Here is a 27,348-nt window from a genome sequence, read left to right on the forward strand (position 1 = left end):
GGATTCCGTGTCTTCTGTGGAAACTTCCTGCTGTAGGAAGAGTGGAAGGTGGTGTCGCTGGGTTTGTTGGGAGGGCTTGGAAGGCAGAGCTGTGTGTTCTGGGTGTTTGTGGAGCTCAGGCTGTTCCCAGAGCTCACCGGGCTGTGCCTGCAGATGCTGGCTTTGGTACGACCAGCGGGGGAGCCTTCGGGACATCGGCCTTCGGCTCCACCAACAACACCGGCAGCCTCTTCGGGAGCACACAGACAAAGCCAGGTATGCCTGGGGAGGGCGAGAAGGGGAAAACCCCAAACCAGGAATCCTCAACAAGGAATAGCCAGGGAAAAGCCCCCAAACCAGGAATCCTCACCAAGGAATAGCCAGGGAAACCCCCAAACCAGGAATCCTCACCAAGGAATAGCCAGGGAAACCCCCAAACCAGGAATCCTCACCAAGGAATAGCCAGGGAAAAGCCCCCAAAGCAAGGAACCCTCACCAAGGAATAGCCAGGGAAACCCCCAAACCAGGAATCCTCACCAAGGAATAGCCAGGGAAACCCCCAAACCAGGAATCCTCTACAAGGAATAGCCAGGGAAACCCCCAAACCAGGAATCCTCACCAAGGAATAGCCAGGGAAACCCCCAAACCAGGAATCCTCTACAAGGAATAGCCAGGGAAACCCCCAAAGCAAGGAATCCTCACCAAGGAATAGCCAGGGAAAAGCCCCCAAAGCAAGGAATCCTCACCAAGGAATAGCCAGGGAAAAGCCCCCAAAGCAAGGAATCCTCACCAAGGAATAGCCAGGGAAAAGCCCCCAAAGCAAGGAATCCTCACCAAGGAATAGCCAAACGCCCTCCCAAGCCCAGAAGAGCCCATCCCAGCCCCCAAGCCGGGGAGGCTGTGCAGGATTAACAGCCTGTTTCTGTCTGCAGGAGGCTTGTTTGGGTCAACCACGTTCAACCAACCAGCCACCTCCTCCACCAGCACTGGCTTTGGCTTTGGAACATCCACTGGGACATCAAACAGCCTCTTTGGAACCACCAGCACTGGTGGGAGCCTCTTCTCATCCCAGAATAATGCCTTTGCCCAGAACAAGCCAGCTGGTTTTGGAAGTGAGTGACACTGGCAGCCCTCTGCTGTTGGTGGGGGAGCAGGGGGAGCTGGGTGTCCCTGGGGGCTGGCACAGGGTCACGTTGGGGCTGGTGGGTTTCTCCAGGAGGGTACAGTGACATCCCTGTGCCCACAGCAGCCAGGGGGGAGCCCACATACTCCTCAGTCTGTAGCTGTGATGCCAGCCCTAAATTTTACAATATATTGCCAAAGGTGATTGGCTGCAGTTTTTTATCTTGAAATCTGTTTTGGTGCTTTTTGATTTTAGGTTTTTATCCTGTGGCAGAGCAATTACAGTTGGATTTGTCTGTGGCAGGATAAGACAGGGAATGCTGTTAAACTCTTCTGTAATTTCATGAGGCAAAAGCAACTGCTTGCAGCCCCATCTGAAAAATGAAAAGGAGCCTTGATGATTCTCTTTTGTTATAAAGTTATTGTGTTATTTTCTTATTGCTAGTCAAGAGTAGAAGGAGACTGGCTGCTGTGGTCTGTCTGGTGTTTCTGGGTGCTGAGTTAGGGACACTGCTGCAGCAGGGAGCTGCATTAGCAGCACCATCAGCTTCCAGCTTTGCTGTCAAATTATTTTTCCCAGCTGTTTTTTCCATTTTCAGACCAGTTTCTAATTTGAATAAAGTATTAAGGTTTAAGTTTTAACCTTGGAGTTTGTTTTAATGCTGATGTTATTTTTTTATGCTTTATTCAGACTTTGGTACGAGCACCAGCAGTGGAGGGCTCTTTGGGACCACCAACACCACTTCCAACCCCTTTGGGAGCACATCTGGCTCTCTCTTTGGCCCAACCAGCTTTACTGCTGCTCCAACTGGCACGACTATTAAATTTAATGTAAGTTCTGCTTTTTCTTCTCAGTCCAGCCCTTTCACTGGTCGAGATATTCAGTTCTGCAGCTGTTTGTGTGATGTCTTGGTCATTGGGGTGAAAAAACAAGTTCGTGTGCAAGTGTGACATGGTTTGAGAGCATCCCTTGTCAAACACTGTGGGATTCCAGGCCTGCTGGGTTTAGAGCTGTGCTAGCACTGAAGGAGTAAAGGAGCTCCTAAAGCTGAGCCTTCCCAGAAGTGCTGTGGAATTCAAGGTGATCCATGGCAAATGCTGGCAGCAGTAAGGGTTAGGGACATTTGGGGTGGGTCACAATCAGCAGAGCTCTCCTGGGGCAGCCTGGCTCTGGGAATGGGAGAGGTGTGGTGTCCTGCCTCCTCTGGACGAGTCCCCTTTAAGACAGGATTCAGTAACTGCTACCAAGATCTGTGGCAGTTGGACCTGGAGGGTGGCCCAGCAGAAGGGCCTGGAGGAACTGGGCTAACTGGGGCCTACTGGAAAAGGGACCCTTCTCCCCAAAAACTTGTTCATGCAGATCTCATCCCTCTGCGTTTCTGGGCTGAGCTGATGTAAGACTGAGGCTTTGGGGGTAGAGCTGTGGTGCTGCCTGGGCTCTTGCAGTGCTGCTGATTTGTATTTTCATAGCACTGTTAAAAAAAGGTGGAGAGTGAAATTCATGCAGAGCTCCAGGATTTGTGTCAGAAGCTGAGGTAAACTGCTTTTAAAGTGAAACCAAAAGCAGAATTGCTCAGAGTTGTTTTGAGTGTTCCTGGGGCAAATTCCACTGCTGATCATAACTGAACACACCTGGGTGAGGCCTCAGCTGTACAAATAATGATGGAATCATGAAACCATGAAATCACAATGTTTGGGCTGGGAGGGCCCTCACAGCCCATCCAGTGCCACCCCTGCCATGGCAGGGACACCTCCCACTGTCCCAGCTGCTCCCAGCCCCAGTGTCCAGCCTGGCCTTGGGCACTGCCAGGGATCCAGGGGCAGCCACAGCTGGCCTGGGGACTCCCCACAATCACAGGAACAATTCCTGCCCAAGATCCCATCCAGCCCTGCCCTCTGGCAGTGGGAGCCATTCCCTGTGTGCTGTCCCTCCATCCTTGTCCCCAGTCCCTCTCCAGCTCTCCTGGAGCCCCTTCAGGCCCTGCCAGGGGCTCTGAGCTCTCCCTGGAGTTTCTCCTGTCCAGGTGAGCACCCCCAGGTGTCCCAGCCTGGCTCCAGAGGGGCTCCAGCCCTGGGACACTCCAGGGCTCCTCTGGGCTCTCTGCAGCAGCTCCAGCTCCTCCTGCTCGTGGTGTCCCAGGGCTGGAGGCTCTGCTGTGGGGTCTCACCTGAGCAGAGCAGTCACACGGAGCCTCAGGTCTGTGCTAGCTGTAGCATTTCCCAGGGATTGCAGGGAGTTGTGACTGTGTTCCCCCAAGTCTGTCTGGATTTTAACCTGGCCCTTCCTCCCTTCCTGCAGCCCCCAACGGGCACGGACACCATGGTGAAATCAGGCGTGAGCACCAACATCAACACCAAGCACCAGTGCATCACTGCCATGAAGGAGTACGAGAGCAAATCCCTCGAGGTCAGTGCAGGGGGACCCAGCCTCTCCAGGCCACTGTTACTGTCTGTGCTCATTAATGGAAACATATTAATGAACCTTCAGTATCTGCATCACACACACGAGGTTTTGTCTGGTAAAACAATTAATGCAACGCTGTGTTAATTGCAGTTGGGTTTAAATGCTTAATGCACGTCTGGAAGAGCAGAAATTCCATCTTGTGAGAAGGACATGAGCTCCTGTTGGGAACAGCCCTGCTGTGCTGAGATAACAGCAGGATCCCAGCAGAGCTCAGTTGTTTATTTTAAACTGCTGTTCCCAAGGATTCAACCTGAGGCCTTCCCATTTGGGCTGCTTTGTTAGACCCTTCAAAACAGGTTGTGTATAAAAAGATCTGAAAAAGATCTGGGATGTCACATTGAAGCCCAAACACGGATCTAATTCAGGTCCCATTTTTGGTGTCCTTATTTTTAAAAACGTGGGTGTTGCAGCTTTTCTTGAGCCTTCACCTGTGTGAAGATGGGGTGCTGTGTGAGTGTGGTAAGGACACTTGCCTGCCCTGTCCTGTTTAAAAAGAGATGGATTTCCCTCTAGGAACTCCGTTTGGAAGACTACCAGGCAAACAGGAAAGGGCCCACAAATCCTGTAGGAGCAGGAGCAACTGCTGGCTTGTTTGGCTCTTCCACTGCCACGTCCAGCACAGCCACTGGACTTTTTGGCTCTTCCACTACCAATACAGGCTTTTCCTATGGACAGAACAAAACTGCTTTTGGAACCAGTAAGTACTGCCTGGCCCTGGTGTTCTGTGAGTGCATGTACAAATATTCTGTTAAACCTCTTAAAATTCTGTGGTGCAAAAAGCTGAAACCCTGCTGTGAGCTCAGAGTTGTGCTGGTTGTATTGCCAGCATTCACTGGTGCAGCTTCTTGCCATATGAGTCTGTTTTCTTATTTTTCCTTGGAAAAATTCAAACAGCTGTTGGATTTTTTTACATTTTGGTGCAAACTGAAATGTAAATGGATCATAGAATCCCAGAATGATTTGGGTTAGAAGGGACCTTGAAGCTCACCCAGTCTCACCCTGCTGTGGCAGAGATGCCTTCCACTGTCCCAGGCTGCTCCCAGCCCCAATGTCCAAGCTGGCCTTGGGCACTGCCTGGGATCCAGGGGCAGCCACAGCTGCTCTGGGCACCCTGTGCCAGCCCTGCCCACCCTGCCAGGGAAGGATATTTTCCTAATAATGGATATTTGTGTTTGTGGCATTTGACTGCAAACAGATCCAAATCCTGCAGGCTGTAGGAGTGGAAGTGGTTGTTGGATGGGCAGAGATGGAGCCCAGGGAGCGCCTGGAGCTGTGCCAGGAGGGATTTAGGATGGATTTTAGGGCAAGGCTCTTCCCCCAGAGGGTGCTGGCACTGCCCAGGCTCCCCAGGGAATGGGCACAGAGCTCCAGGAGCTGCCAGGGATGCCCAGGCTGGGATTTTGGGGGGTCTGGGCAGGGCAGGGTGGGACTGGGTGATCCCTGGGGGTCCCTCCAGCTCAGGACATTGTGTGAGCTGTGTTCCTGAGTGAGTGCAGAGTGTGGGGTGTGCAGGGTCTGGTCTCTAACCCCATTGCTGTCCCAGGTACCACCGGCTTTGGCACGGGCACCACCGGGGGCCTCTTTGGGCAGCAGTCCCAGACCACGAGCCTGTTCAACAAACCCTTTGGCCAGGCCACCACCACACAGAACACTGGCTTCTCCTTCGGGGGCACCAGCACCCTGGGCCAGCCCAACACCAGCACCATGGTAAGGGGGCTGGGAGGGGGCTGCAGGACTGGCATGTTCCTCACGGTCCACCACAGTGGGCTGGGAGCAGCATGCTGAGCTCTGGTGGAGTGAGGAACCTCCTGGCAATCAGCTCTGTTCCTGACAATTGGAGAGCAGTCAGCTCTTCACAAATCATGTACCCACTCACCTCCTCATGCAGCTGCTCTCTAGCAACTCCAGTGTTTCCTATCATTTTCACACAGATAATATCATTCCATGATCAACCTTCTATGGGAATTTCAATCCTGGGCTTTATGGTGACAAATGAGCAACATTTGTGGGTTTTTGTGACAGAGAAATTCTATGTAGTTGTAACTTGTATAACTAGAGGCTTTGGCTCCAGATATCCTGTGTTCTCTGTGAATTGGTTGTGACTTCTCCCAGAAAACCCTATGAAATGTTTATTTTCCATCTTCTTTGCTCAAAGCAATGAGGAAATTCCAATATCCTTTAAAGCTTGGAGCATAAATTTTTGGTTTGTTTTTTTGTAAAGTCTCCTTTTTGTAACTAATTTCTTGGAGGAGGACTAAAGCTTCTGGAGTGTTCTTTACCCCTCCTCTTCCCCCAGCACGAGGGCAAATGTGGCATTGTTTTGTTGCCTGATTTTGTGTATTGGACCTGTTGTTGTCAGTGCTGGCCTTGGAAAAGCCTGGGAGCATGACCTTAACCTGGTTCCTTTTTGTAGGGTCTCTTTGGGGTCACCCAGCCCTCGCAGCCTGGAGGCCTTTTTGGGACAGCTGCCAATACAAATGCTGGGACTGGATTTGGAACGGGAACTGGCCTTTTTGGACAAGCCAACACAGGATTTGGTGTTGGTGGTTCGGTATGTGTGTGCCTTTGTAATAAAGAGAAATCCAAGCAGAGCCTTGTTCTGGGATGCTGACCTTCACAGAAACTGTGCTAGCTGAGGAGTGAAGATGTCTGAGATACAAAAGTCAGGTGGCTTGCTGTAAACTGGAGCATAAACAGGTGTAGTAGAGTCATTTTTTAACGAGTGATGTGTGGAGTGATGAAAGCAGAGGAGATACTGAGGTTCTCAGTGCCTGAGGATGCCTCAGCATAGGGTTGGAAACACAGGTTGTAAATTGTGATGGACCAAAACCGACCTTGGTTTTTGATATTCAGTCATTTTGGTTCAGGTGGAGCAAAATGGATCACTGAGATTGGAAAAGTCCCTTAAGGCCCTTGAGTGTGACCCTAACAGCTGCTTTGGGGTCTTGCAGGTGGCTTGGGATAACCCCCAGTCTTGGGGGTGTGGGCTGGGGGGCTCAGTGTGCTCGGCTTCATTTCTGCTTCACTTGCTGTGGTGTCACCATCCCAAGTTTCCATGTGGCTGTTGTTTTCCTTCCAGACCCTGTTTGGGAACAAGCCTGCTGGATTTGGAGCCACCACGACCAGCGCTCCCTCGTTCGGTACCACCACGGGCGGGGGCCTCTTCGGTAACAAACCTGAGCTTGGCAGCCCCACAAACCCTTCCAGTCTGGGGACAGGGAAACAAACAATCCTTTAAATCTCTGCTGAGTGTTGTAGTGCTGGCATTGTCAGGTGGGCCATGGCCCTGCTGCAGGGACGTGTGCTGGGTGCTGGGCTGTCCCTCTGCTCTTGGTGGGGCTCCCTGACTCGGGGAGTGGATTGACTGCCACTGTTTTGGTGAGTCCTTCAGGGAATTTTCAGCCTGGGAAGGGCATTCCCAGCAGGTCAGGGAGGGGATCCTGCCCCTCTGCTCAGCTCCAGGGAGCCTCATCTGAGTATCCTGTTCAGTTCTGGGCTGCAGAGTTCAAGGAGGACCAGGAGCTACTGGAGGGGGTCCAGGGAAGGCCACAGAGATGATTTGGGGTCTGGAGTATCTCTGGTGAGGAGAGGCTGTGGGAGCTGGGCCTGGTCAGTCTGAGGAAGGGAAGGCTGAGAGGGGATCCATCAATCCTTACAAATATCCCATAAATCCCTCCAAGGGTGTCAGGATGGTGCCAGACTCTGCTCAGTGGTGCCAGGGCGAGGAGCAATGGGCAGGAACTAAAACACAACAATTCCAGCCCGAGCTGAGCAAGAACTTCCTTCCATGGGGGAGCAGAGCCCTGGAGCAGCTGCCCAGGGAGGGGCTGGGGTCTCCCTCTCTGGGGACATCCCAAACCCCCCTGGACACCTTCCTGTGTCCCTGCTGCAGGTGACCCTGCCTGGGCGGGGCTGGGTGGTCTCACAGGTCCCTTCCAGCTCCAACTATTCTGTAATTCTGTGGTTGAAAATTCACACAAAGAGCAGAGGGGTTTGTTAGGACGCTGTGAACACCCTGTGTTGGCACAGCAGCAGTGGGAGAATTGGGGTAAAATCAGTGATCCCTGGGCTTGGGCAGATCCTGCATTGCAGTGGAGGTGAAGTGAGTCAGCTCCAGTTCAGCTGGCAGCTGTTGGTGTCCTTGGTGTGAAGGACCAAAGTCCTGAGGATCTGGTGGTGTGTTCCTGGTGGCCTCTGATGGGAGAGCTGATGGTGGATGAGGGTGTGACTGTATAAACGTGTATGGATGGCTGAGAGGAGTGGCATCTTCTTTCATGGGACTCAGAAATCTCTTCTGCCTTTTTAGTTCTGGATTTCAGAGCAACAAAACTGGGAGAGTGAGCAAGAGGGGACCTGCCATCCCTTCCCTGCAGTGCTGTTTTGTGTTGGTTATTTCAAGGCAGTGGGACCTTTAGCCTGCTGTGCCAGCCTGCCAGTATAGACAGGGAAGAACTCAAGGGAGCTGAGTGATCTTTTAGGTCCTTCCCAAATCAAGCTCTGTGCAGTTGTCAGTGCTCTGAACCAGGGCAGCCCCTTGGCAAGCAGGGTTTGACTGTGGTGAGCAGTTCTGGGCAAACCTCCCAGGGCTGTGAGAGGTGCTTCTGAGTTCTTGTTGTGCTGGTGAGGATCTCCGTGGCCCCACCAGTGTGTTGGCACTGTGTGGTGGAAGACCAACCTTTGCAGTGTGTGGTTTTGGTTTGCCTGTGTAGCAGTTTCTAGGAGGGATGGAGCTGGATTCCAAGGGGTTGGTGCTCACCTGCAGCTTTTCAGTTTAATCCTGGCTTTTTAACCAAGCACGGGGTCAGCATCTGCAGGAGGGGTACCTTTGGGGTGGCCTTGTTGCAGCTACACCTGTACCCTTGAGCTGTGCAGATCTGAGATCCCCCCTGCTCTGTGGTGGGGGGCAGAGAAATGGGTGTGTGGTATAAACAGGATGAAATGAGGTTTGTTCCCTCCAGACACTCAGAAAACCCCAGCACATTTTACTCTGTTGCCAGATACAGCAGCATCGTGTCAGCTCTGCCTTTCAGGGAATCTTTGAAGTTTGTAACAAACTGAAAAGCTTGAGAAGGCAGACCAGCATTTTTCTATGCTGCTTTAATGTACTTATAACTGAAATATGTTTATTACCAGTGAAGTCCCTTCTTGCTGATTGTCAGTTTAACCTGTGCTGCTGGAAACAGAAATTTGACTGACTTTGGCAGGGCTCTTCCACCCTGTGATGCTTTTTTATTCAATTACATGATTTTAATTTCATTCCTAATGAGCTGCTGGTTCTGTTGTTGAAGGTTTTGGTGCCAACACTGCTGGAAATAGCTTGTTTGGAAATAAGCCTGCAACTGGGACTCTGGGCACTGGACTTGGAACAGGGTTTGGAACAGGTAAGCAGTTTCCCAGCTCATTTCTGGCCACTTCAGCCCTCAGGCTGCAGTGCTAGTGTAACTGAGTTAGGAAAGGCTGGGCATTTTAGCTTCAAGCCAGGATGGCTCAGGGCAGCTCCAAGGGGAGATTCTTAGCACAGTGCCAAGTGGCCTGATAGAAACTGGGCAGCACTGGTTCCACTGGTGGGACTGGTGAGGTCCTGTGTGCTCGGAGGCTTGAGTGCCTGCAGCATCCATGGGCACCGAGTGTTTCCAGTAGGGAATAGACTGTCTGTTGTGCTGTAAACCTGTCACAGTGCTGTGGTGAATGACAGTCCCCTCTCCTGTCACAGCTCTGGGGGCAGGACAGACGTCCTTGTTTGGGAACACACAGCCCAAGCTGGGGGGAACGCTGGGGACGGGAGCGTTCGGAGCGCCAGGATTCAACACCTCCACTGCCACCCTGGGCTTTGGGGCCCCTCAGCCTGCTGTAGGTGAGTGTCCATGGACTGCCCCATGTGCCTGAGCACAGGAGCACGCCTCCCAGGGGCTTTGGGACCACAGAACATCTCCTTGGGGCCACTTGTGTTCTGTCAGTGCACACCATGTTAATCACCCTTTTCTTGCTAGTTGTGTGTATATTTTTAAAGGAATTCCAAGTTGCTTTGCATGCCCAATAATTGCACCTATTTTAGAGCATTGTCTTGAAGATTACTAACATTTCCCATCCTTGAATTTGGGGCTGCAAGAATAGATGTGCACAAAAAAAAAAGTAAGGGAAAAGCAGCTTTTTCAGTATTTGCAGATAGGTGAGGCCTGGAGGGCCTTTATGACCAGGAATGCTGTGTCATTGGGACAAAAACAAGACCCCGTTGTCTCCAGCTCTCCTGACTTCCTGCAGACCCTGGCAGTAAGCTGTTCTGAGAGTGGTTCTGTTGTTCTTTGGGAATACCCACATCCACCCTGCTTTTGTTGGAATTAGAATTAAGCTGCTTTTGGTGGCTTGAATGTTTCACGGGGTGAAGTTTTAGAGCATTTTAGTAGGAATTAAAATGAAATACTTTAGGACAGAGAGACAAGATTTAAAATCCATTGTAGAGGGGACTCTAGACCTGTATGATTATGGTAGCAGGAATCAAAATTCTGCTTCACACCCTTTCAGAAGCCAGCTGGATTATATTCTGGCAGGCCAGGCTCTTGCCACTGCCCTGTAGCTCTCTGTGCCCTCAGCTTTTAACCCATGAGTGCTCAGGGAATATGGTTGCACACTCTGATGGGGGAGGGAGATGCTCTGAGAGCTGTTGTGTTTCTGCCTGCCCTGGCTCTGTTCCCAGAGCTCTAAAGCTGAAATGCTGCTCCTTTTGTAGCTCTGACAGACCCCAATGCCTCTGCAGCCCAGCAAGCTGTCCTCCAGCAGCACCTCAACAGCCTGACCTACTCACCCTTTGGGGACTCCCCACTCTTCAGAAACCCCATGTCAGACCCCAAGAAGAAGGAGGAGGTAAGTGCACATCAACGCTGAGCTCATTTTTGGGTGACAGTTGAAATGACTTTGGTCTGTGTGCAGTCTGCACTTCAGTGCACACTGAGCAGCAGGTAAGTTGCCCTCTGTGCCCTCCCCGTGGTGCAGTGGCTTTTTACCCTCCAGGACACAAAATGCTTGATTATATTCCAGTGGAAAGTTCCCTGCCCATGGCAGGGGGGTTGGAAGTGCATGATCTTCAAGGTACTTTGCAACCCAAACCATTCCATGATTTCCTGCCTTTGGCTGTGGAGTTCTGTGCTCACTGCTGCTGACTGGGAGTAAAGATGGATCCTTGTTAATGCTTGGAATAATCGTAGTGCTTTGTTTAGGACATCTCTGAGAGTCTCTGATAAACCTTTCCCTGTTGCTTTGTTCAGAAGAGGATAAAACAAACACTTTGCAGGCTTTTGAGCTGTTATGGGAGGCTCTGAGTGGCTGCTGGCCCCGGGCAGGTTCCAGGGGCTGGAGATGAGTCCTGCCTGGCAGCTGGAGCCCTGGGGGCACATGGATCCGGCTGATGGCTGGGGCTGGCCATGGAGCCCTCTCACCAGGGTGCAATTATTGCTTCCCCTTTACTTGTCACCCCTTTTGCCTTTCAGGGCCCTGGGCTGGAGCACCCTAAAGCTCTGTCCTTGTGCCTGACGTGTCCAACTGTCCATCTTTGTGTTCCAGAGGCTGAAGCCAACCAACCCAGCAGCCCAGAAGGCCTTGACCACCCCCACCCACTACAAGCTGACCCCACGCCCTGCCACCAGGGTGCGGCCCAAGGCGCTGCAGTCGGCGGGCTCGGCCAAGTCCCAGCTCTTTGATGGGCTGGATGATGATGAGCCCTCCCTGTCCAATGGAGCCTTCATGCCAAAGTGAGCTTCTCTTTTGTCTCTCTGGGACACTCTTCTGAAAACTCCTGTATATTACCCTGAGTCTCATGATTTTGTGCCCTGGTTCAGACTGGAAGAACAATAACAAGTTCTCTGTAAGACTTCACTAGAGCTCTTTTCTGTAGAGGAGGTAAAAAGGCTCAGCTTAAACTCTTAAGGCCAAATAAGCTGAAAAATGAGGTCAGTCCATGATGGGAGCAAAGCTGCTATAAAGTCATTTAGGAATTCTTACAAGGAAAGCTTGCACAGGGTAATACTTCCTGCTGCTGAACTGGGAGTGTCATCAGGTTTGCTCATGCCCTTAGTATGGAGGCAGATTTCTGGTGGTTTTATCCCAGCCCTGGTTCTATTTCAGATCCACAGGTATTTCTGTGAGAAATTAATCATGGGTCTGCCTGAGTGAAGCATTGGGTTCAGTTTTTAGGTGCATCAGTGGTTGTCATAGAAAAGGGATTTGGAAAGATTCAGAATTGAGTAAAAACAAAGAGCAAAAGACAAAAATGACCCTGCTGTAAAGTGAACCTGCACCTGTGGGCCAGACCTTCTGTGCTTCTAGAAAAGCTGATTTGGGAAACAAAGAACACTGTGGTTTGCTCAACTTGGGCTTTGAGCCTTTCACTGGATTGTGCTTTTTACACCTCTGTATAAACCAGAGCCTATATAAACAAGAATTGAATTCCCCAAAAAATTTTAGGATCTCTTACACGAGACTTGGTATGTCCTGGGTGTGGGAACAGAGCTGGTCCCTGGAGCATCGGAATTAAGTACAAAATACACATTTATGCAGTGGATAGATCTAAATGTCCCTTCCTCGGTGTGTTGTGTTTTTAGGAAGAGCATCAAGAAGCTGGTTCTGAAGAACCTGAGCAGCAGCAACCTGTTCTCCCCCGTGAGCCGAGAGAACGAGGACCTGGCGTCACCATCAGAGTACCCAGAGAATGGGGACAGGTGAGGGAGTCACCCCGGGGCTTGTCCTCAGAAATGCAGACTGGTTCTGCCTGCCCCTAAATGACTGCTCTGCAGCAGCCACCTCTCTTCAGGGATGTCACTGTTCACTGAAAGCAGTTGACCTGCTGGGAGATGCATTCCCTTCTGGAATGACCGTGTGTTCTTCCTTGTGGGCACTGCCAGCTCACCCCACCCAAAATCCGGGGCAGAGAGCAGGCACTTGTGCTCTGGATGAGTCTCTCTCCCTTCTCTGTAGCAGGAAACCAGGACATTGCTTGGGGGAAGTGCTAAACTTGACTCTGAGGGGAGAAGAACTCCTGATCAGTCCTCAGTGATGAGGGAATTGCAAGGGAGCTTCACTGATCCTCATGTCTCATATTTCTATTTTCTATATATGTATTTTTTATAATGAGGAACCTCTAAGGCTACATCTTCTCCTCAAAAGCCAGAATTCCAACCTCCTCTAAAAAACCTGTGGCTACCTTTCAGTTGAACTGATTTTTGCCTTGATTTTTCTTTTAATTAGAGTCTGGAAAAAACCTCCTGCTCACCACTTGGATTTTATTGAAAGCCCTACTAAAATTTTAGTAGCCCTACTAAAACAAGAGCTGCTGTGGGAGTGAGGTCACCCTGGCCCTGTGGGCAGAGGGTTTGGAGCTGTGGGGTTGCTGTTACACCCCATTTCGAGGCTTCTCTCCAGCCTGAGTTCCCTGTTCCACTCAGCCCTGCACAGGGCATGTCCCTCTGTCCCCAGCATGGTGGGGACTGTCCCAGTGTCACCAGTGTCCCTGCTGCCGTGGGAGCCTCGGTGGCAGAGGGAAGGGGAATTATCACTGACACTGCAAGTCGCGTGGTCCTGTTTGCTCTTTGTGTGGAAAGAGCAGAATTTTAATCACAGAATCGCAAGGGTCTCCTGAGCAGGGAGGGACCCACAGAGTCCATCCAAGCCCAGCTCCCGGCCCTGCACAGGAATATTGGTGCGAGTCCCTCAGAACGCAGTAATTCCATTGTCCTTGCCGTGCCAGGTTCTTCCTGTCGGTGCCTCCCGAGGAGAACCACCGGCAGGACGGGGAGGAGGAGGAGGAGCCGCACGAGGTGACCAGGTTTTACACCAACCCCATCGCCAAGCCCATCCCGCAGAGCCCGGAGGGCGGCGGCCACAAGAGCCCCCCGGGGCTGGATGACACCATCGTGGCTCTCAACATGCGCAACGGGCTGGAGGGCAGCAGCGAGGACGCGTCCTTCCACGACGACTCCCTGCACGACGACTGGGACAAGGAGGCCGAGCCCGGGCAGCAGCTGCACCCTGCGGGTGAGCCGGCCGGGGACGGCGTTTCCTGCTCCTGCACGCCTCGGCTTTGCCTTCTGTCCCCCCTCCTCCCACCGCAGTGCACGGCCTGCTCTTCTCTCCGGGTGCAGAAACTTCATCTGGCACTGGCAGGGGTCTATCAGGGGTTTATCAGTCGTATTATAGTTTATTACGGTCTATTAATTTACTATATATTAATATATTAACATACATTATCGCATTAATATTATATATAATAATATAATATAATATTTATAATATAATATAATATAATAAATTATATGCATTAGATATATTTAAATTATATTGACATATTAATATATTATATGAACTATATCATATATAGTTTATTAACATTATATATTTATATCTATTTATTATTTTATTTATATATTATATTATTTTATCACTATTTTATTCTAATTTATTATGTTTATTAATATATGAATATATACACTATGTTATATAAAATTATATATAGTTACATTATAAATACACATTAATATATTCATATTATATATATTTATAATAATTATTTATGCTATATTATAATACATTATATTATAATTTTATCACTATAATTTTAAATGAGCATTTAAATTTTATCCCCCAATTTTATATCACGTGCATTGGGGTTTTTTAAACTTGAGAAGGTTAAAGGAAAAGATTTGTTAATCCTTCCAGGTAATACTTAAGTAATGAAACTGGCAGGTGATGTGTGCAGAAGAAATCTCCAGACATTTTGTAGATGCAGAATGCTTTTGGGAAATAGGAAGATCATAGACACATTAATAGATGAGGAAGAATTGGAGCCTGCTCAGTGTAGAGGAAGCTGCAGCGTGGTCAGCAGTGCCTGAGGCCCCAGGCTGCTAAAGCTGGGACAGTGTTCCCTTCAAGTGTTGATGCATTTGCAGTTTCTCTTTTCCCTGCACACCTTCTTCCCTTGCTGCCTGCCCTCCTGCTGCTCTCTGGCAGGGCTGTGCAGGCAGAACCTCTCAGAGCTGTTGGTGTGAACGTGCTCTGGGGGAATGAAGGTGTGCTGCTGTGTGCTGGCTTTGGCTGCCCTGATTCCCAGTCCCCCTGAGCCTTGCAGCTGCTGAGGCTGGCAGAGAGCTGGGTGACAGTCTGGAATGCTGACACTTTGGTGCCAGCCCTGTTCTCAGGGAATGCTGTGTTGCAGGGATTGTTCTGACACGAGCTGGCTACTACACCATCCCTTCCCTGGAGGAGCTGGCCCGGCTGACCAACGACAGGAAAGAATGTATCGTGACAGACTTCACCATCGGCCGCAGGGGTGAGCCCCCCCCGGCCTGCCAGGCCTGCACCCTCACCCCGGGCCTGGCAGCTGCAGGGCCCGAGTTCTACACCTCATCTCTCTGCCACCTTCCTTTGGGAGCAGTTTGCAGGGTGTTAGGGTAAAATAAATCCCAGTGTCACAGACTGGTTTGGTTTGGGAGGGGCATTAAAGCTCATCTCATTCCATGGACAGGGACACCTTCCACCATCCCAGGGTGCTCCAAACCCCAGTGTCCAACCTGGCATTGGACATTTCCAGGGATCCTGGAGCAGCCACAGCTTCTCCAGGGACTCCCCACAATCCCAGGGAACAATTCCCGCCCAAGATCCCATCCAGCCCTGCCCTGTGGCAGTGGGAGCCATTCCCTGTGTGCTGTCCCTCCATCCTTGTCCCCAGTCCCTCTCCAGCTCTCCTGGAGCCCCTTCAGGCCCTGCCAGGGGCTCTGAGCTCTCCTGTCCAGGTGAGCACCCCCAGCTCTCCCAGCCCTTCAATATCAGTGGCCAAGTTGATAATGCTCCTCTGGAGTTTTCTCAGAGGGAAGGAGGTGTCACTTTGCTCAGGAGACAGGACTGGGTGGGGACAGGAGGAGCACAGCAGGAATGTGGGCTCTCTAGCACATGACTTTTCATAGACAATTTAATTGTTACTTTTTGGGTGGTTTTGCAGGTTATGGATCGATTTATTTCGAAGGAGAAGTAAATCTAACAAACTTAAACCTGGATGAGATCGTACATATCCGGAGAAAAGAAGTTATTGTTTACCCTGATGATGAAAGAAAACCTCCCATTGGGGAAGGGTTAAACAGGTAAGTGCTAGATAAGGATGATTTTGAAAATCCTGACAGGCTGCTATGTTTGCAGGCTGCACCCAAGAGACAAATCCAAATGATGCATTTAATTTTCAGTGTTAATGAGTTACTTGCACGTTTCTGAACCACAGATTGGGTTTAAAAGCAGCTCCGAGTTGCCCTGCCCCAGGCTGGGCTGGGCTGGGCTGGGCTGGGCTGGGCTGTTCTCTCCCCTGCCCAGGGCTGGGCTGGGCTGGGCTGTTCTCTCCCCTGCCCAGGGCTGGGCTGGGCTGGGCTGTTCTCTCCCCTGCCCAGGGCTAGGCTGGGCTGGGCTGTTCTCTCCCCTGCCCTGGGCTGGGCTGGGCTGGGCTGTTCTCTCCCCTGCCCAGGGCTGGGCTGGGCTGGGCTGTTCTCTCCCCTGCCCTGGGCTGGGCTGTTCTCTCCCCTGCCCTGGGCTGGGCTGTTCTCTCCCCTGCCCTGGGCTGGGCTGTTCTCTCCCCTGCCCAGGGCTGGGCTGTTCTCTCCCCTGCCCAGGGCTGGGCTGTTCTCTCCCCTGCCCAGGGCTGGGCTGTTCTCTCCCCTGCCCAGGGCTGGGCTGGGCTGGGCTGTTCTCTCCCCTGCCCAGGGCTGGGCTCTGCTCCCTGCCCATTCCCTCAGCCCCTGTCCCCTTGCAGGCGGGCCGAGGTGACCCTGGACGGGGTGTGGCCCACGGACAAGACGTCGCGGTGCCTGATCAAGAGCCCGGAGCGGCTGGCGGAGATGAACTATGAGGGCCGGCTGGAGGCCGTGTCCCGGCGCCAGGGAGCGCGCTTCAAGGAGTACCGGCCCGAGACCGGCTCCTGGGTGTTCAAGGTGAGGCACACCCTGCCCTGCGGCCGCAGCTCCTCGGGGCTCCTCATTCTGTCACTGCAAGTGCCCAGAGGGACCTGGCGGTACTGGCTAACTGAGCGTGAGCCAGCAGTGTGCCCTGGTGGCCAAAGGCCAATGGCCCCTGGCCTGGATCAGGATTGGTGTGGCCAGCAGGAGCAGGGGGGTCATTGTTCCCTGTACTCAGCCCTGGTGAGGCCACACCTCGAGTGCTGTGCCCAGTTCTGTCCCCTCAGTTTAGGAGGGACATTGAGGGGCTGGGGAGGGGCTGGGAACACAAACCCCGTGAGGAACGGCTGAGGGAGCTGGGGGTGTTCATCCTGGAGAAAAGGAGACTCAGGGGTGGCCTTGTCACTCTCTACAGCTCCTGAAAGGAGGCTGTGCCAGCTGGGCTTGGTCTCCTTCTCCAGGCAGCACTGACACAACCAGAGGACACAGCCCCAAGCTGTGCCAGGGGAGATACAGGTTGGATATTAGGAGAAAGGTTTTTACAGAAAGAAGAATAAAGTATTGGAATGGTTGGAATGGTGGAGTCACCATCCCTGGATGTGGCACTTGGTGCCATGGGTTAGCTGGGGTGTTGGGCTGGGTTGGACTTGATGATCTTGGAGGTCTCTTCCAACCTGGTGATTCTGTGATTTGCCAGCTTTGGAAGCTGTCTCAAGTCCCTTGGCTGTGGTGAGAACTGTCCTCACCAAAGCAGCTCCTCATTCCTGGGAGTGTCTGAGGTTGGGTTGGATGAGGCTTGGAGCAAACCGGAATAATGGAAGGTGCCTCTGCCCATGGAATGAATGAGCTTTAAGGTCCCTCCCAGTCCAAACCAGTCTGCAGTTCTGTGGTGACACCTGTGGCCCCAGAGCTGCCTAGAGCAGGTGGTTTTGGTCTGTAGAAAGGCTGAATTTGTTGCAGATGTCCCAAGAGTTGTGTGTTAGGATACTGGGACAGGGCACAGTTACACCTGCCCAGTGTTCAGGCCTTCACTTCAAGCTGTGACATGTTTGTCCTTCTCCTTAACACAGGTAGCACACTTTTCCAAATATGGCTTGCAAGATTCAGATGAGGAAGAAGAAGATCATCCTTCAAAAGTGGACACCAAGAAGTTAAAGACCACGCCTGTGCCACCCCCAGGGCACCTGGCACCCCAGCAGATGGCTCTGAACGGCAAACCAGCGCCCCCAGCTCAGGTAGAAGGAGAACAGTGACTAAGGGGGATGATGACGTGGAATTTGGACAGTAGCTGGTGCCTGGGAAGGGGGTGGTTGGAGTAACGTGCAATCTGGAGAGTGAAGCCTTACAGAGACTCTTCTGAACTCTGCCTGAATGGCTGTGTGTTGTTTTCCTTTGAGACACTTGACATTTCAGACTAAGAATGGGGTGGGGAAGCTTTCAACCCTTGTTTCTTGTTTGAATTCTAGTCTGAGTTTGGCAGATTTGCACCTCTTCTGGAAGAACCCTTGTTTTTGTGACTATTAAATGCACGCCCGTAATGCCAACGCCGTGTGCTGCCTGCCTGGACAGTGATGCTGTGCACTCAGTTGCCTTTACCACCATTAATTAGTGTGCAAGACTGTCTGCTTTTTATTTTAAGAATGTGCTCTATTTTTATTAAAATAATACTTTTTGTAAGGCTGGCTATATGCTAGCTTTGTAAACATATTTGTGTTGGATGTGACTGCTTTAAACCTTTGCAAAACATCCTCAGTGCTGGGCCCATCTTACACAGGAGCGTTTGATGCACAGGCAGTGTTTGATCCAGTTCACTGGGAGTACCAGAAACACTGGTGGGCAAGAGGCCAATGGTCCCAGCCATGGTGTGGCCACAGACCCAGGGCAGGGATTGTCCCCCAGGGCAGGGATTGTCCCCTATGCTGAGCACTATGTGACACTTCGAGGGCTGTGTCCAGTTCTGGGCAAGAGAGACCCTGAGGGGCTGGGGGTGTCCAGGGCAGGGGAAGGGGCTGGAGCCCCAGGAGAGGCTGAGGGAGCTGGAAAGGGGCTCAGCCTGGAGAAAAGGAGGCTCATGGGGGACCTTGTGACTCTGCACAACTCCCTGACAGGAGAGTGGAGCAGGAAATGGCCTCAAGTTATGTCAAGGGAGGTTTAGGTTGGGTATTGGGAAAATTTCTTCCTGCAGAGGGCTGCACAGGTTGCCCAAGGCCGAGGTGAAGTCACCTCCCTGCAGGGATTGCACAGCCCTGTGGATGTGGCACTTGGGATGCAGTCAGTGCTGGGGAATGGTTGGGCTTGGTGGGCTCAGAGGCTTCTCCAGCCTCAGCAGTTCTGTGCTTCTGACACAGAACTCCTCCCTGGTATGCAGTGTGAGTCTCTGCTGCCCACTTGTGTGGCAGGAGAGCAGAGCTCTCCAGGCAGGTGAGGGGGGCCCTGATCCCTGTACAGCAATTCCAGAAGCACCATCTGCTCCCTGGGCAGAGCATCCTGCTGCTGGGGCAGGCTGGGGGCTGCCAGCTCTGCTGGATTCTGCATGGAGAATCCCAGAGCAGTGGCCAGCTGCTGCTCCAGCTCTCCTGGCTAATTAACACCCTCTCATTCATCCCTCTGCTGGAGTAGAGCCTTAATTATATCTGCATTTTGAGCTGCACACGTGGCTGCCCAGCAGCATCACTTCAGCTCCCCTTCATGTTCATGCTGAGCTTTTAAACACTCAGGAGTACTGGGGATGTCTCTGATATTTTCAAACATTCTTGCACAATCCAGTGTACTTAGCAAAAACCCCTCCAGGTTCATTAACCTCTCTGACTTGCATAAAACATTAACTTAGGTTTTAATTTCTGAAATTAGAAAAACATCAATTAGTTTCCCAAAACACTAAGAAACATCATCGCTTAAAACTTTCCAGTATCTTGGTTTAGAACACATCTGCTAATACTATTATTTGGGTTTTAAGAAGCATTTAGTATCTAGACCTGGTTTTTGCTTTGTCTTCCCTCACTAAGTTAAATATTAATGAATTTATTAATGTTGCAAGGGAGCCTGCTGCATTAAAGCCCAATGAAGGGAGCAGTGAAACTTGTGTATAACCATATTTTGACTTGTAAATGTTCCACATGCAGGGCCAGGCTCAGATTCTGTATCTGTCACTCAGTTCCATCCTTACAGAGCCCCCAGGTGTTTTTATCTCAGCTGAGACCCTTCAGCCCATCCTGGCTGGTTCTTCAGAGCTAAGCACAGCCTTGGGAATGTGCTCCTTAATTCCTGAGCAGGATTCCCAGGACACTCCCTGCCTCGGTTTCCTCACTCCTGTTTTTGCATCACTTCAGTGGGCTGTGCTGTGTTTTTTCTGGGAAGTTGGGAGCATGAGGCTTTCACAGGACACAAAGCTGAGTCATGAGATGGTTAAACGGGGGAACCAAACCAGTACAAGGGAGCTCAGACAAAAGTACAGCCCATGTGAGCAGTTAGCCATGGAATCCTGGAATGGTTTGGGTTGGGAGGGACCTCAAATCCCATCCAGTGCCACCCCTGCCATGGCAGGGACACCTCCCACTGTCCCAATGTCCAACCTGGACCTGAACATTCCAGGGATCCAGGGGCAGCCACAGCTGCACCCCGTGCCAGGGCCTGCCCACCCTTTTTACCCATGTAAAAAGCAGATCTTTGTGGAATGGAGACTCTGAGGTTGGAGTTTTTGTACCCCACGGGCTGGGTTTGGGAGCAGGGGAGGGAGGCAGGACACAGAGCTCTCCCTTCGCTGGGCACCTGAAAACTGCAAAGCTGAAGAAGTTTCCTAAACTGCCTGGCAGAGCTGGGAAGGGCACTGCTGCTCTGGGACTGCTCCTGGCATGGCACAGCCTGAAGGTTCTGTGTGTCCATCCCTGCCCCTAGTGTGGCACCTTGGCAGTGCCCACGGGTGCTGTTCGGAGCTGTGGCTGTCGTGGCCAGGCTGTGCTGTGTGGGTGTGACCTGGCCTCTGTATCCACAGCCCCCGGAGCTGGAGCAGCTGGGCAGGGTGGTGGAGCTGGACAGTGACATGGCAGACATCACCCAGGAGGCCGCCCAGGAGGCCCTGGCTGAGGACACCCTGGCTGAGGAGCAGGAGGCAGTGCCAGCATCCACACACATCGCATCCAGCCAGGGCATCAACCCCTACGTGCTGCAGGTCAGTGTCCTGCCCTGCTCCTGCCCAGCAGGGGCCTTGGCACAGCAATGAATGAGCACTTCTCAAATGGAGCCTCTGCCACCTCCCCAGGGGTGCTTGCACACCAGCTTGTCATGATCAGAGCATCCCGTGGAGTGGGACTGAGCTCACACACATCTCTGTGCTGGGGAAAGCCTCACACGTGGAAAGCTCAGTGCTGACATGAAACACCTTAAAGCCAGAGCTCAGTTTTCAGAGCTGTGGGCACTGGGATCAGCTGAACTGGTACCAGAGCTGCTGCCTTGGGCCCCTTCTGCCTTGGCAGAGAAAAATTGTTTTGGGCTAACTGGTCTTGATTTGGGGTTTAATGTTGATGCTTTTATTCCACAATACCACAGAAGATTTGGGCTGGGAAAAAAACATAAATCTCACCCAGTGCCACCCCTGCCACGGCAGGGACACCTCCCATTGTCCCAATGTCCAGCTGACAAACAGCAGACACAGCTGAGATCTAAGAAATCAGGATTATTGTGGGAGGTCACCCCCCTCCCCAACAAGTCCTCTGCACTGACTGAAGTGGTTGTAAAACCTCATCCATCAGGCGAGGAGCCTGAGCCTCCACTGCTCCTTGCAATGTTTGCAGCATGGCTCTGTTGTTTGGTCATGTGCTGCATGGAGGAGTTTTTTGGGGTGGGAAGAGCTATTTTAATGAGCCTAGTGAGCTGCTGCTGTGGGAGGGATTGCTGATGTTCTGGCTTGGCTTCCCACATCCTCAGATCATGAAAGCTTCCTTGCTTGCTGATGACGATGACCTGGATCTGATCCTGGATTATCCTGGGAAGCATCCTGTTAAGATGGACACTTCCCAAGAGATCTGCTCCCCAAGGCTTCCCATTTCAAAATCACAAGGACAGAAAAGACACACAGGTATGGTGAGAAATCACAGATGATGTGAAGAAAGGTGAACGAACAGGCAAAATCCTGTGCTCTGCAGCAGTTCCTTCCTGCCACTCCTTCCTCCTGTGTTCATTCCCTGCTCCAGCACAAGATCTGCCCTGAGGGCTGTGAGTGCTCCAGTGCTTGGAGCACCTCCTCACCTCCTCCTCTGATGCTTGTACTGCTCTTTTCACTTCTTTTTTCTTTTTGTTTTTATTAAATTTCTGCTTATGTGGGTTTTTTCCCCCTTTTAAGATCTCAGAGGCTCCAACTTTGCAGCTTGGTTTGGAGGTGGCCTGTGGTGGGTCTGCTGTGGGCACCAGCTGTGCCCTGCTCAGGGCAGCCCCTACCAGATTCCCCCACTGCCCAGACCTTGCCCCCTACACCCAGGGCACCCACTAAGAGGTGCTTTCCATAGGGATATTGAGGAATACCCCTTGGATCAAGCAGGAATTTTCCTGATTGAGGAAACCCATTAATTCAGATTTGTTAATCAATTCAAAGCCGTGTTGCCAGGGACAGACCTGAGGTGTGTGTGGGGCAGTGTGAGCCCTGCTGATCCGTGTGGCACCCCACTTCTGTTCTCATGTCCTGATTGCAGCATTAAATCAGGGACTCCTTTGGGAATTGCCCACTTTGGGGTGGCTGTGCCTTTCCCCCTGGGAGCAGCCCCTGTGTTCCTTTGGGCACTGTGACCCAGCACTGCACACAGTCACACTTGGCTCCACGTTCCCATCACACCGTCCAGATGTTTGCCACTGGCTGTTCTGGGAATTCCTGAAATCCTTTCAAAGGCCAGGACTGTGCCCTGAGATGCAGGTGCCCTTGCACTGACGGGCTCTTTGCTTGTCCCCATCAGTTGCTGGGCTGCTGCAATCCAGGTTTGCCAGCCTCCTTTGCCAGGCTCCGGGTGCAGCTGTGGCAGAGCCCAAGGCCCCGAGGACGGAGGGCAGTCCCGGCAGCGCTGCCCCCTGGTCCCCGCTGGCCTCGGCGTTCCCGGTGCCCGCGGCCGTGCCCGAGGCGCAGGTGAGGACGGTGGGGGCGCGCCGGCAGCGCGGGCTCGTCCCCCTGGAGAGATCCATCACCTACGGCAAGGGGAAGCTCCTCATGGACATGGGACTCTTCATGGGCCGCTCGTTCCGCGTGGGATGGGGCCCCGACTGGACGCTGGTGAATTGTGGGGATCAGCTGAGCGGCTCGAGTGAGGTGGAGGATGCTCAGCTGGAGCCCGTGGAATACGGATTCCTTCCGACTCCTACTGCTCCCAAATCGTGAGTAGTGCTTTCCTCGGGGTGGGTGGGACACTCCCACTCTCCGTGGCTGACAGAATCCTGGCTGAGCTCACTGTTCCTTCTGACTTGCAGGAGTGGTGTTAGCTATGGAGGTCTCCTTCGTGGCCCTTCTCCACAAAAATATCTGTCCAATCATGGAATAGCATAGGAAGAGGATTTTCGGGGTTTTTAACCAAACAAATAGCACTGTCACACAGCACAAGGTTAAAGAGAAAGTTCAAAGTAGTTGTCCAGAAAGCTTCCAGTCTCTTGGTTCTCCCTGAGGACATCTGCCCTAGCTGAGGAAGTTCTTGTTCAGCTCCTCAGTTCCCAGACGCCTTCACACTGCCTGTGCATGCAGCAGCACATGGGCCTTTAGGGTGTGCATACCTGAACCAGGCTGGAATATAGCCCAGTCCCAGCACTTAGGGGCTCAGAAAGCTTGGCTGGATGTTCTCCAGCACATGTGAAATGCTGAGGAATGAGCTGTGGGGCAGGTGTGCTTGCTGCCTCTGGAGAGCTCAGTGAGTCACACTTTATTTGCCAAATCACAGAAGGTTTGGGTTTGGAGACTGACCTAAAGACCATCTTGTTCCAACCCACCGCTGTGGCCAGGGACACCTTCTACTGCCCCAGGTTGTTCAGGGTCCCAAAGTCTGGCTCCAAATCCCAGACCAGGATCTTCATGCCTTGGGTTGTGTTTTACTGTTGTGTTAATTAGGACAAGCTGCAGGATGAGCTGCTCCACTTGCATGGAGAGCATGCAGAATGTTTGCTACCTGGTCTGTCTCCTCTTTTCCTCCAGACTCACAGAATCCCCTTTCAAAGTTCATGTGGAAAAGTTGAGCTTAGAACAATGGAAGATGGACAGAGACAAGGAGCTGTATCTCACCCCCCTGGAGATAAAGCTGAAGCACAGCACTGTCCATATGGATGAGCCCTGTCCACTCCTGGCCCCCAACCCCGGGGTCTCTGCTATCCATGACTATGCTGACTGGGCCAGGAACGCATCTGAGGATCCCACTATGGCAGAGAGTGAGTGTGGAATGATCCTTTCCACAGAATGGTTCAGGCTGGAAAAGCCCTCCCAGCCCCTGCAGTCCCAGCTGTGCCCCATGGCCACCTTGGCACCCTGAGTGCCACCTCCAGGGATGGGCACTCCAAAGCTCCCTGGGCATCCCCTCCCAAACACAGCGGGCGTAGGGAACCCTCCAGGGTGGGGATAGGGAAACCTCCAGAGTTCTCACAAGCCCCTCTGAGCTCTGTGCTTCCACTCCTGATGCTGGCTGTGTGTCCCCACAGGCGTTGTGAAGCACTGGTGCTTGGCCTGGACGTTGTGTGAGGCCATTTGGGGCAAGCTGAAGGAGCTGGAGGCCAGCCTGGAGGAGCCCAGCGAGTACGTGCTGGCTCTGGAGCGCCGCAGGGCGTTCTCGCGCTGGCTGTCCCAGACTGCGGCCACACGCATCGACCACGAGGTGGCCCTGGCCCGGCACGGCAGCCACGTGGAGGCCGTGTTCAGCTGCCTCACCGGCAAGAGGATTGGCGAGGCCTGCAGGCTGGCACAGCAGGCAGGTGAGCACCCCAGGGAGCTGGGCTGGGCTGGGCTGGGCTGGGCTGGGCTGGGCTCCCCAGGGAATGGGCACAGAGCTCCAGGAGCTGCCAGGGATGCCCAGGCTGGGATTGCTGGGGCAGGGACAGGGGTGGGACTGGGTGATCCCTGTGGGTCCCTTCCCACTCAGGATATTCTGGGATTCTGTAAGGCTCCTAAATCACAGCTTTTGTGGAGAGGAGACAGGACATGCACAAGGAGAGTTTAAACTTAAAGAGCTCATAGTCACTGGCTGCTTTGCATGTGGAATGTTCCCTTATCAGTGAGCACAGAGTCATGGAATGGGCTGTGCTGGAAGGGACTTTAAAGCCCATCCAGTCCCACCTCCTGCCATGGGCAGGGACACCTTCCACTATCCCAGGCTGCTCAAGCCCCATGCAGCCTGGCCTTGAGGATTGGGTAAGGGCTGCTGCTGGACTCCCTGGTCCCCTTCCCTCTGTCTCTGTCAGCTACCCCCAGTTAGAAAGTGCTGCTGGAGTGCATTTGGAACTGGGAGTTTCTATAGTCAGTCCTTTGAATTGTTAATGAATGATCTTTTAAATTCAGCTTCTGTTCAGACACTTCATATTTGGGTTAAAAACGTGTATTTTCAGAGCCTTATGGCAGGCTTTATCCCTGTCTGTTATACCAGGTGTTTATAGAGTAATTTATTTCATAAGAAATATTGGAGTTGTGGCCAATGGATGGGGCTTGGAGCTCTAGTGGAAGGTGTCCCTGCCCGTGGGGATGGGAACGGGCTGGGTTTTAGGATCCCCGCCAGCCCGAGGCGTGCAGGCTGTGGCAGCTCGGCTCAGCTGCCGGGGTGTCCCCGCAGGTGACCACCGGCTGGCGCTGCTGCTGTCGCAGCTGGCCGGGAGCCAGCCCGTGCGGGACCTGCTGACGCTGCAGCTCGTGGACTGGCACCGCCTGCACAGCGACCGCTTCATGCAGGACGAGCGGCTGCGCCTGTTCGCGCTGCTGGCCGGCAAGCCGGTAAGGACGGGCCCGCCCTCGCCCTGAACCGCGGCGTTCAGCCGCTGGCACCGCGGCTTCGTGTCCCCAAGGAGACAGAGCAGTGCTTGTGGTGCAATAAAGGCAGAGGCCGTGGGGCATCCCCTGGGTCTCTCCAGTTTTTGGAGGACTCAGCCTCCTTTTTATCCCAATTTCCCATCCACATTTCCCTCTCTCTTTCCCCATGGGCTGAGGTACTTGAGAGGTGCAGACTGCCCAGAGCACCTCATACCTGAGATTCCCCTCTAATGTACAACCCTCCCTTTTCATTTTTAATTCTTATGGAATTCATGGTGTTTCCCCATTGCTTCTTTTATCTTTCAATATCCAATTTCATTTATCAGCAAACCTACAGTTTGTTTGTAAAGGCAAATATCCTTTTTTTTTTCCCTTCCCATTCATCAATCAGTGGAATCAATCTCATGATTTCTTTTATCTCTCAGTGCTGATTTTCTCTCCCAGCAGACCCACAGCTTGTTTTTAAAGACAAATCTGGCATTCCTGGCAGGGCAGGGCGGGGAGGGGAGGGGGCTGCTCTGCCAGTGCCACCCTGCTCGTGTGGCTGAGCAGGGTCTGTGTGTGGCACCAGGTGTGGCAGCTCTCGGAGAGGATCAGTGTCAACGTGTGCTCGCTGCTGGACTGGAAGCGCTGCGTGGCCGTGCACCTGTGGTACCTGCTGCCCCCCACGGCCTCCATCTCCAGGGCCCTGGCCATGTACGAGGCAGCCTTCCAGGTGGGTCACTCCCTCCTGCCCACAGGGCACCTGCAGGCCTGGCACAGAGCCTCCTGTGAGCAGCCAGGAATTCGGAATGTGGGATTGAGTACAGTGGGAATGGCTCCCACTGCCAGAGGGCAGGGCTGGATGGGACCTTGGGAATTAGGAATTGTTCCCTGGCACAGGGTGCCCAGAGCAGCTGTGGCTGCCCCTGGATCCCTGGCAGTGCCCAAGGCCACGTTGGATATTGGGACAGTGGGAGGTGTCCATGTGGTAGGGGGGGGAACTGGATGATCTTTAAGGTCCTTTCCAACCCAAACCATTCTTTAATTTTATGGAATCGTTTCTTAGAACCCATTTATGGAGTGTTTCCAGGTTTTGTCCAGCTGTTTGACAGCTGGACAGAATTGGGAAGAAGGACAGTGGCCAACAGCAGGAAAGCCTTTTTGAGCCAGGCAGCCTGTTTAACAACTGGGGCCATTCATCCTCAGCTGCCTTGTCCAGCAGCCCATGGTGCTCCACACCCTGTGTGTACCTCCCCAGCCCCCCCAGCCCCTGCCCCACACCCCGTGTGTGCCCCCAGCCCCTGCCCCACACCCCTGGGCTCCATGCATTATGCAGAGCCCTGTGTGTTGCTGCAGAGCTCTCAGCTCTGTGTGCAGCAGGACAAAGGGTTCTGCTGAAAAACATGTTTAATCATTTAACTAAAGCCAGCTCAGCCCTCCCTCCTCAAGGCAGCCTGAGCTCAGCAGCGAGTCTGGGAACTTGTCCCTGATGTTTGCTTCAGTTTTTAGTGTGCACAGTGCACTTTGGAATACCCAGCTGTAGTGCAAGTTCTCAGTTGATTGTTCTGACTGACTCAGTGTGCCCAGAGCTGCTCGTGGCTGCCAGACCCTGCTGCAGAGGGACAGCTCAGGGGGATGCACCCCTTCATTCCATCAAGGCCTGTGTGGTTCTCCAGCTGTAAAACCCTTTGGGAATGCAGGGTGTCTGTGGGAGCTGGCTCTACCTCCAGGCAGTGGTTTTTAAGAGCTCAGTGTGAGACGTGAACCTGCCCAAGCATTTTGGGTTCAGGTTTTTCATGTTGGTCCATAGTTCTGGGGAGGTTCCAACTGCAGGTGCAGAAAGATTCTCCTGAGCCTGCTGAGCAGTGGAATTCGCTTTTGTTCAGAATATTATCTTTAAATTTACCGTT

The 27,348-nt window shown here is 52.6% G+C and overlaps 1 protein-coding gene across 1 annotated transcript in view; it reads left to right on the plus strand.

Moving 5' to 3' along the window:
• Positions 1–27,348, plus strand: part of NUP98 (nucleoporin 98 and 96 precursor) — a 34,931-nt gene that overhangs the window by 3,785 nt on the left and 3,798 nt on the right. Inside the window, exons 3-27 of the mRNA XM_014890363.2 lie at positions 154–255; positions 912–1,091; positions 1,793–1,932; positions 3,401–3,508; positions 4,079–4,262; positions 5,109–5,272; positions 5,979–6,116; positions 6,645–6,732; positions 8,854–8,946; positions 9,279–9,419; positions 10,293–10,426; positions 11,123–11,310; positions 12,160–12,276; positions 13,302–13,588; positions 14,766–14,879; positions 15,549–15,687; positions 16,344–16,521; positions 17,556–17,720; positions 20,477–20,653; positions 21,409–21,559; positions 22,428–22,839; positions 23,645–23,874; positions 24,142–24,411; positions 25,263–25,420; positions 26,028–26,171. Coding sequence (XP_014745849.1) covers positions 154–255; positions 912–1,091; positions 1,793–1,932; positions 3,401–3,508; positions 4,079–4,262; positions 5,109–5,272; positions 5,979–6,116; positions 6,645–6,732; positions 8,854–8,946; positions 9,279–9,419; positions 10,293–10,426; positions 11,123–11,310; positions 12,160–12,276; positions 13,302–13,588; positions 14,766–14,879; positions 15,549–15,687; positions 16,344–16,521; positions 17,556–17,720; positions 20,477–20,653; positions 21,409–21,559; positions 22,428–22,839; positions 23,645–23,874; positions 24,142–24,411; positions 25,263–25,420; positions 26,028–26,171 — 4,202 coding nt within the window. The remainder of the gene's footprint in view (positions 1–153; positions 256–911; positions 1,092–1,792; positions 1,933–3,400; positions 3,509–4,078; positions 4,263–5,108; positions 5,273–5,978; positions 6,117–6,644; positions 6,733–8,853; positions 8,947–9,278; positions 9,420–10,292; positions 10,427–11,122; positions 11,311–12,159; positions 12,277–13,301; positions 13,589–14,765; positions 14,880–15,548; positions 15,688–16,343; positions 16,522–17,555; positions 17,721–20,476; positions 20,654–21,408; positions 21,560–22,427; positions 22,840–23,644; positions 23,875–24,141; positions 24,412–25,262; positions 25,421–26,027; positions 26,172–27,348) is intronic.

Source organism: Sturnus vulgaris, chromosome 2, assembly GCF_052056855.1.
Source record: "Sturnus vulgaris isolate bStuVul1 chromosome 2, bStuVul1.hap1, whole genome shotgun sequence".
Taxonomy (NCBI): Eukaryota; Metazoa; Chordata; class Aves; order Passeriformes; family Sturnidae; genus Sturnus; species Sturnus vulgaris.